General features: G+C 40.2%; 2 protein-coding genes and 1 gene segment (V, D, J or C); all 3 read right to left on the bottom strand.

The window, feature by feature from the left end:
- The window catches only part of LOC111657778 (immunoglobulin lambda-1 light chain-like), a 5,747-nt gene extending 4,862 nt beyond the window's left edge, over window positions 1–885 (bottom strand). Inside the window, exon 1 of the mRNA XM_023410089.2 lies at window positions 791–885. Coding sequence (XP_023265857.1) covers window positions 791–830 — 40 coding nt within the window. The 5' untranslated portion in view covers window positions 831–885. The remainder of the gene's footprint in view (window positions 1–790) is intronic.
- A 93-nt stretch (window positions 886–978) lies between these two features.
- On the bottom strand, window positions 979–1,646 carry LOC111657751 (immunoglobulin lambda variable 3-21-like). The segment is given in 2 exon segments: window positions 979–1,432; window positions 1,525–1,646. Coding segments are annotated over 2 exon segments (378 nt in total).
- Window positions 1,647–2,807: 1,161 nt separating this feature from the next.
- LOC147818896 (uncharacterized) lies at window positions 2,808–5,071 on the bottom strand. 2 transcript variants are annotated; one of them, XM_087175081.1, is made up of 4 exons: window positions 4,991–5,071; window positions 4,542–4,649; window positions 4,272–4,401; window positions 2,808–3,404 (listed from the first exon to the last, which is right to left on the bottom strand). In XM_087175081.1, exons 2-4 carry the CDS (start codon window positions 4,633–4,635, stop codon window positions 3,125–3,127), a joined length of 504 nt encoding a protein of 167 aa, XP_087031207.1. In that variant the 5' UTR covers window positions 4,636–4,649; window positions 4,991–5,071; the 3' UTR covers window positions 2,808–3,124. The 2 variants fall into 2 exon arrangements, with proteins under 2 accessions (XP_087031207.1, XP_087031208.1); XM_087175082.1 differs by having other exon boundaries at window positions 4,272–4,398.
- Window positions 5,072–9,514: the final 4,443 nt, after the last annotated feature.

The following is a 9,514-nucleotide window of genomic DNA, read 5'->3' as shown; positions in this document are numbered from 1 at the left end:
AAAGCGAGTGGTGTACATTGAATAAATGAAATGGTTGTTCTGCATTGTGAAGTATGAAAACACAGTTATTCTCAGACCTTTGAGTGGCAGCTGTTGCTTCTGAATGCAATATTAGCATCTTCTTTAAAATTCATGTAAGATGCTTCATCAGAGACGTGAAGCAATGACGGGAAGTTTACAGAACATAAAGACGTCAAGAGGGATAAGAAATATGTGTGACAAGATACAAAGAAATCAGTCAGATGAGAACAGATTAAAGACAGACATTTTTAAAGTTACATATGAAGAGAGAGAAAGAATTTGTTGATGGATTCATTGTCAGTGAAGAAAAGAGCCTCAAAAAGCAGAAGTGTTTAGTGAGGAGGTTTTTGTCACAGCGTGAATCACTGTGATACGTCCCATGTTGAACAGTAATAGCCAGCAGAGTCTCCTGCCTCTGATCGCTTAATGATGAACTGGTAATCTATGTCTGATGAGGACTTAGAGTTGAATCTGTCTGAGGAGAATCCTGTTCCAAAGGTGGGTGAACTGTGAGAATGGTAAAATCTCAGTATGTACTGAGGAGCTGCACCAGGAACCTGTTTATACCAATAGACATATTTGTTATCATATCTCTGAATGTTGCAGTTGAGAACAACCTCTTGTCCTGTAGAAACTGTGTGGACAGCAGGCGTCTGGGTCAGCACTATCACTGCATCAACATCTGTCAACACACACACACAGAGAAACACGAGAGAAAGGTTTGTGTTTGAAAATATGGACTATAAAAGGAAAGAGAAGAATATCTTACATGTTAGAGCAGTGATGAGAGTGCAGAGCGTTCCCAGCATGTTGTCAGTGTGTGCTGAGAATGGCCTTGTAACCTGTGTCTCTCTCTTTTCAAACCTTCAACCTGATTCTTTAATTTTCTGACATCTCTATAAATCTCTGTAAATCAATTTATTGATTAATTTTATTGAAAATTATTTACTATGTGTATACTGTATGTGCAGGAGTTACAGGACATATTGGCTGAAAGCTTCAGTCATAGTAAAGATATGTGAGAGTCTCAAAAAGCAGAAGTGTTCAGTGAGAGGTTTTTGTCACAGTGTAAATCACTGTGATACGTGCTCATTAACAGAGCTGTCCCATGTGTTACAGTAATAGACTGCTGAGTCTCCCTCTTCCACATTGTTGATGATCAAACGATAATCTGATGTTGACTGATGATTAGATGTGAACTTGGGAGAGGAGAAACCAGAGCCATAGGTTGGAGCACTGTTTGTATGATAAAACCTCAGTATATACTGAGGAACTCCTCCTGGAGTCTGTTTGTACCAGCGAGCAGCACTGTTAGTAACAGTCCCCAGGTTACAGTCCATGGTGGCTGTCTCTCCTTTCCTGAGCGTCACAACAGGAGGCTTCTGTGTCACCACCGTCACACCACTCACACCTGGAAACAACAAGACGACATGGAGTCAAGAGAAACACACAGACTGATGAATCCAACATGAGGTCAGAGCTGCAGTAAGTCAGCCTCCTTACATGTTAGAGCAGTGATGAGAGTGCAGAGGGTCCCCAGCATGTTGTCAGTGTGTGCTGAGAATGGCCTTGTAACTTGGAGAGTGAGCTTACTGCTGACAGATGAGAGGGTTTGGAGGATGAGGAGAGGAGGTGCTGGAGGAGCAATTTAATACCACACTGAAACTGAGACTGACAGGAGGAGGAGCTGCGGTTAAATCTACATATCTTGTTACTATAATGTTTGTTGGTCTCATTTTCTGTGGAGGGCAACTGTCTTTAACTGGAAATTTTCGTTTTTCACAAGTCTAAAAGAGACATCTCATTGTTGATATAAGCTTAAATTCTCTGTACATGCATGAGTCACACACACTACAGTTAGATTGTCTATGATTGACCCAATCAGAATCACTGATTCCAGTAACTGACACTTGATGGAATTTGCATGAAGCTATTAATAACTAGAGGAGGCCTGCAGGTGCATCCTGGGAGGGAAGAGAGGGAGGAGTAGAGAGGTGATGCTTCACTGCCTCAGGATGACGGTTTGGCAGCATGAACGTGCATCTGACAAATCTGGCGTCAGAAATTATTTGATGAAATCTCGTGCAATTTCTGGTTGGCTGTTAGTCAATTTGACAATAGATGTAGTAGATATCTAAGTTTATCTAATGTAAAAGTAGAAGTTATACAGTAGGTCAGTGCCCACATGAGTGTTCAGTGAGGTGTTTTTCGATCCTATTTTTGACAGTAATAGATTACTGAGCCTCCCTCCTCCTCAGTGTTGACAATCAAATGATGATCTGAGTTTTACTGTTGATTAAATGTGAATTTTGGAGAAGAGAAACCAGAGCCATACGCTGCAGCACAAACCGAGGACCTTCTCCTGGGATCTGTTCATTCCAGCGAGCAAGGCTTGAAGTACATGTCTTACCTGTGTCTATTATCATCATGATATAGGCAAAAACTCTGATTATACAATGCAACAATATTAAGTTTATTGCCAAGCATGTTACATTGTTGCTTCGTTGTTAATGTTCGGGGGTAAAACCACTGACTTTCATTTTATCAGCTCATCATGATGGTATATGCTATACGGAGTCAGACTCGCAGATGTCCCAAATCAATTCAACTTTGAACATGGAAAAAAAAAAAATCATTTGGCAGATAGCTGTGTTTCTGTAAAGCATTTGCACCAAATCTACCAACTGTTTACTGTGCCTGCATTAATCTATTTTTAACAATTATATAAACAAATTTTTAAAAAAAAAACACACAAAGTGAAGAAAAAAATCATCATACAGTGTTAATTAATGTGAAAAGAAAACTGTATTATATTGCAACTGTTATATCACAACTCTGTTACACATAGAGCAGCAGGACGACAGTCGAGTTCATTTGATAAATGCTGCCACCTTGTGGCTGAAAGTGACTTTACACAGAAAGGTGAAGATAAGTACATTTTAAGGCGATTTCTACACCATGCATCACTAAGTCAGTCTTATTCATGTGATCTTTCCCTCACATCACATTCATCAATAAAATAATAGAAGCTAATCATCTTCTTCTCAAAGATATATAAACATATCAACTCTGGTTCAACACATCAGCATTTATAACAGCAGGTCTAAGGTCTCTGTGGCCCTCTCCTCCTCGCTCTGACCAGCGCTGGCCTTGTGATAATCCCCCTGTCGGGAGCCCTCATCTGTGCTCGCAGTGGAGACCTGAGACCAACACTGGGGGGAATCCTCTGTAAGGGTCGCCGAGGCAGAGCAAATCTGCCGTCCTTAAGGTCGTCCACAAAAGCCTCCAATCCGTCAAACTTCGCAGTGAGAGTCCCCAGCTCGTCTTTTAGAGCGTTAAACTGCTTGTAGAGGTCTCCCAGGGCATCGGACAGAGGTTGGATCCTGGACAAATGCAGAGACATTTGGGAAAGAAGAAAAGAATAAATGGTTTCAGTATCTGAATGACCAGTCAGAAAACTTTGGCACTGCAACGCTCCACGAACTCACATGAAACAGGAACATTGTTTGTTTGCAAAGCAAAAAGTGAGCGGAGAACCAAGTCAAATTGGCAACATGAACATGAAAGTCACGACATTCGGTTAAGCAGAAACAGCCCCATCATCTGCAGGAAACATCAGGATAACAGACATAAATAACGGAAGTCCCTTAAAAAAAGATTTGAGTATAAAAATATAGTTTTTTCTTTTGGCCCAACTTCAACAATACTGAACCTCCTGTCCACCTGAAATGGTCATTTGGGACTGTTCACATTAAACATGCTCATAGCTGTTGGTATCATACTCCAGAGCCCCTAATCTCCAGAGGAAAGGGTCAATGACTTCAAGCAACGTCTGCCAGAAACGCCGTATTCATCAGAACATGAGGCTGAAACGTTTCCCGTTTTCATTTGGAACAGTCTCCGCAGTGAGGTCATTTACAAAGCAGAGTCAGCCTTGCATGGTCCACGGTAATCATGGCTCACATTACTGGCTCTGACAGGTCCACAGTCACGTGCGGAGCAAAGTGAGTTACATAATTTCTAATTTCATACGACTGAAAGGAACAATAAAATGTTCACTGACGTCACAGGGTTCTTGTTATTCCTGCAAATTTTCACCCCTCTCTTGCTCAACATTGAGAATTTTCTTCTTGTTGTTCAGGCTCATTTGTGTACTGCAGCAAGTCATTGTGTGTGTGTGTGTGTGTGTGTGTGTGTGTGGGTGGGTGTGTGTGGGTGTGTGTGTGTGTGTGTGAGAGAGAGACACCCACCTGTTGTATTCAGGAAGGACAGAGGCATGGTCATTGATCAGCAGGTCTTTCACTTGGGTTAGAATAGCGAATTTCCAATTGTCCAGTACCTGAGTCAGGTTGGAACAAGTTTTGCCGTTGGTGTGTTCTGCTGAAGACAGAAACTTATACTAAGACTGAGTGGACTAGTATTCACCCTACACACAATCTTCATTTGAGTGCTTTTTAAAAGTAACATTATTGATAATCCTTTTACAGATCGCGGAGAGTTGCGACACAATCGTCCCTGACCTTTAGGATCCCAGCGTGGGGTTTCCTGTTTCCATTTCTGACCTCCACACGTCGAGATCATGCAGAGAAGGACCAGAGCAGCCTTCATCCTCATCTTCCTCACCTCAACTAAAAAACACAAGTATAAGACATGGGTGCAAAGGAAAGGAAAGGAAATCTTGGAAATGGGAAGGTGACATGTTTAACACTAACTTCTTACGTCAAATGATTTTACCTTATATATTTAGCTTCATGTGCAAATGCATTTTTTATTTTTTTATTTCAGATAATAGGTAACCAAGGTTTTGCCCCTCAGCTGATTGCATATAAATGATAATTTCCCAAAGTAAGACACATATGCACTTTTTAGAGAATGTATTCTACTCTCTTCTATCTTCACTTACTGGAGGTGAAACAGTGCAAAGAACCCTACTCAACATTAACCATTGTACCGTTGGATTTTACGATACCTTTCTATGAAGTAGTGCCAGGGGTCTCTCTGGGTCAGAGCAGCAGAACACACTGTGGTACGATCCTTCGACAGAGACACACTGAGAAACCATGACCTGGGCAGCACTCCCTTATAACTGCCTCCCTAAACTTCTAGAGCCACCCACCCCACCTGCTCCCTCCTACTTCAGTGATGCAGAGCTGTGATACACTCCACAAGCACGCTGCTGCATGGCCAAACACACAACATGGTACTGAAGGCAAAGCTCCCCAAACACACATGCACACACACACACACACACACACACACACACACATGCTTTCCACTTCAGTCTCCTCTCATATGTATCTTGCAGCTTCCACATCTGCTGTACTGATAACCCCACAGAGGCTGAATAGGAGGTTCTGATAATCCCCTATCTATGCTCCATCTATCCTGCACATGTCTTTTAGCTGCTGTGAGTGTTGTAGGGCGACTGGACGCCCTATAGGCTCTAATCCAGACGAGGTGTTTGATGTAGCAGTGTGGTTCCAGCATAGCATTCTTACTGCCTACTGTAATACAATCTGCTCGGCATCTGGGCTACAACAAACCCAGCCAGCAACCGTCAGGGCCTGAGAGCCATATTTAATGAAGCTGAACATAAAAGAATAACGCAGGTTGATTGGTGTCAATCATTTCAAAACCATAGACTGAGAGACTATTTAAAGGTAATTTTAGACCATAAAATTGATTAGAAACTCAATTAGGCTGATTCAGTCTTATTTTACCCGGATTGACAGTATTTTGTTTATGTGGAAATAATCTCACTGCTGTGGTGAAGCAACACCTTTTATTTTGCTTCAATGCAAAGATAGATTTCTTCAATTCATAATCTGCACAGACGAATGCAGCTGGACCCGTGAGAAGATGAAAAATATATGTCACTAAAGCACATTTTCCTTCATTTTTAAATACCGGGCAAAAGCAGTGATTTTCCTTGTCAGCTCTGAAATGAAATACCTTTCATTGCAAGAAATTCCAGCGATGATCTGCTCCAGATCAGAGCTCCTATAATTCCATTTGAAAAATCGTGCAGCATCCTGTGCTGATGTGTGCAGATATTTGTACTGATATATGACATGAGGCCAGCCCATCACTGCTTAAAAAGGAATCTGGCTGGGCAACCATCCCTGCCATCTGCACCAACTTAGAGCCCACGGAGACATCACAGCTTAATGCATGCTGAAAGTAGGATGAACATGGTGGTATCTGCTCCATACATCTTCAGTGCTGACAACACTACAGGATATTTTGGATTCCACTCAAGAAGTGAGAGCTAAATGCACTTTAAAATCTCACCCTCTCAAAAGATTTAGAAATGAGGAAACAGTAAGATTTATAAAAAAAAAACTGACATCCAACTTCTGAATCTGTCAGCGAGCAAATCTGCTATAATCTTATTTATCTTTTCATCCCATATTCTATTCAAACAAATTATTTATTAGCTCACAATTGATTGATTTTGAGTAAAAAAAGTATTTTGGTAGTGGTTGTTTGTCTTTTGAGCCAAGCAGACTGGAGTTCATTGTTTGCCCAATGGGTTATTTTCCACTACATCAGTGGAAACGTGCAGCAGAGCACTGACAGAAGGTTTGTGTTTTACAGGCAGTGGAGGAAGAAGTATTCAGAACTTTTACTTTTTAGTAAAAATAGTAATACCTCATGGTGCAAATACTAAGTAAAAGTTATACAGTTTTATTTACAGAGTTTTTTAGCAGGAAAATTTAATTAAAATATCAAAAGTAAAAGGAAGCTACTCATATTGCAGCAGGATGACTCTTCAATGTTATACTTTATTACTTTATAGCTTGATTATTTATATATATATATATATATATATATATATATATATATATATATATATATATGTATGTATTATCTCAATATAGTGTAGTAGTGTAGTTTAATCTATAACAATGCATCATATTTTACACATTGGTCATATGTTTGCATGTAAAATTTAGTGGAGCAGGAGTATGAAGTAGCATAAAATGGAAACACCCTAGTAGAGTACAAGTAAATGTTGCCTTCCACCACTGGGTACTGTATGTGTTGTTGTGGAGCAGCGAATACAGGTGTATATTCAATTACAGACACACCATGCAAATTCATCTCCAACATCAAACAGGTAAAAGGCACGCCAGTGTTAAGTGTCTCTCCACACAGACTCATCCGGGAGGTCAGTGATGGATGTGATAAATTATAATTTGTTTTTCTGTTAATACACATTAATATGGAAACAGATTCATGGCAGGACTGACGGCCAGCGTTATAAACCTCTCGTGTCCCATCTGGAGTCCAACACCAGGCTCTGGCTGCAGCAGAAGACTGTTGACTTCCTTCCAGCTCTCTGCATCTCTGTCCAGCTACACGCAGAGGGAAAGAATGACAGCAGTGGACCCGCAGAGCCAGAGGGTGAGATAGCCAGGCCTCTGTCTTTCTGTTTTTTAACTCACTGTCACATGTGCTCTCTCACTTGCTGCTTGTTATTGACTCACTGCAACACATTATAATGAATTTATCAGATCAATATTGAGAAGACAGTTAAGCTGAAATATATCAGCTCTTATGGCTAAAGACTGTTGCCAAACAGAAGGTGCACCTTGAGGATTCTCGTGTTTCGTACTGAATCACATGACTGTCGGGGCTTGTAAAGGGACACGGATGACCAAGAGGATGATGTAATCAGTTGTTGTTGTCATCTGACTTGAAACAATTACTCTGATAAGTGTGGCAGGGTGGGAAGTAATCATTAAGAATCAGTGTAATACTTTAAATTAAAGATTGTACCACTTGTCATCACAGTGAACTTATGATGAGTTATTGATGCAAGCTTACAAAATGAAACAAGTACATAAAGGACACCATTGTGGGGATGCTGCCAGGTGTTTTTGACAAAAGTTTCCTCGGCCTCCACTGTTTGAGCCAAACTAGATTAAACACGTCCTGGAGCAGCTGATTTACCGAACACAAACCGGGTGAACTGGACCAAAAATGTTGATGAAATGATCACATTTATTGTTATTTATTGGTAGAACCTGCAAACATACATCATTTAGGGAGAATTATTCTGATATTTATATATACATTTATTCATATCACTTACATAAGTACATTCATAGTTTTAATTGTCCACCTCCACAAAAATTAAAAACACAGCTGATTGTTCTTTCTTGTATTGAAATGTTTCATTTGCAGTTTTTATATATTGCATTAGTATTACAGTATGTCTGCCTTGACACGAGCTGAGCTGAGCTGAGTGTATTAAGGTCCTTGACTACCCTCTAGTGTTCACAGTGAGATATTGCAACAATGCATTTGCACCAGGATAATCATTCTTGTAACAGTGTGTACAAATAATTATTGGTGCAGTTATTACAAATAACAACTGTAGTATCAGTAGTGGTCGCAATTATATTCAAATAAAATGTTTTGATGACTGCTGCTTTCTGGTGTGAAGACCAGTCCACCTGCTAGACATACCCGCTTTATGGCAGACATAAAACTCCTGGTGAATACTTGCAAAATAAAGTAAAAAAACAAAAACGAGCAATCAGACGTGAGCTAGCAGGAATGATTATGGAAAGATTTTGTTAGATGTTGTGGCTCCACATGGCGAGAGAGAACACTTTGAGGGAGGGTGCTGTGCAGAGATTTTTGCTCCTGCTAAAACACAGCGATAGCCAAGCAGGAGCCTGTAAAAATGCAACATTAACAAGCCTGGATCACCGTCTCTCACTCTCATAAAAGGAAGGGCGCTGTTTATCAAGGCTGCAGCTGTGAAATGGAAGCACCAAGCAGATTTGCTCACTGTGCTCAGCGGTGTAAATCACTCTAGGTTTCTGCGCATCCACTTCAGTCATTATATTATAGCATATTCATGTATCACGTGTATTGCCATATACTTGAATTCAAGGGCAGATGTAATATTTCATGCACACATAGCTTGTCTGCTCTTTTACAGGGATTATTTCCCCTGGATGCGCACTTGAGAAGCCTGGGCTTTCTTAACTCTGTTGAGATGGTTGGTGGAAATATTACACTTCAATTGATCCTCTTATATTCCAACATGCAAAATTTATTCCATCCCGTCAGAGCAGGGCCAGCTGACCAGTTTGTCTTTCTTAGCCAAACAACTTTAACTATGTGTTCAATAAAAGTGAGGGAAAAAAACTGACACAAAATAACTCACATGATAACAATTAGGTATGTATTTTTCTGACATTAGATCTGATTTATATTGATGAACTTTTTAAGCACAGTAATGCAGTGCCTGTTAGCACCACAGTAATGAACAACAAGTTAAGTCCCAGGAAACCTTGGATAGTTTAGGAAAAATTCATAGTCCTATTTACATGGAAAGTTAGGAAAAGAAAAAGTATTGATCTATCTGGATTTGCATGTGTAATTGGTCAAAGAGAAAACAACAAAACGTTTGTCTTGATTGCAGTTCATAAATAAATTCATTCACATGTGGTTTAGTTCGTGGATAGTTGTTAGC

Source organism: Seriola lalandi, unplaced genomic scaffold (genome assembly GCF_002814215.2).
Source record: "Seriola lalandi dorsalis isolate HSWRI2012SDOR001 ecotype SW California unplaced genomic scaffold, Sedor1 jcf7180002054412, whole genome shotgun sequence".
NCBI lineage: Eukaryota > Metazoa > Chordata > Actinopteri > Carangiformes > Carangidae > Seriola > Seriola lalandi.
The sequence above is the reverse complement of the archived record's forward strand: the minus strand, read 5'-3'. Positions and strand labels throughout refer to the sequence as shown.

Excerpts from the sequence above, each read along its gene's own strand:
- LOC147818896 (XM_087175081.1), bottom strand. The coding sequence starts at position 4,635 with ATGAGGATGAAGGCTGCTCTGGTCCTTCTCTGCATGATCTCGACGTGT. Across the intron at positions 4,402-4,541 it reads CCCACGCTGGGATCCTAAAG|CAGAACACACCAACGGCAAA; the intron begins GTCAGGGACGAT and ends TTCTGTCTTCAG. Across the intron at positions 3,405-4,271 it reads GTCCTTCCTGAATACAACAG|GATCCAACCTCTGTCCGATG; the intron begins GTGGGTGTCTCT and ends GCATTTGTCCAG.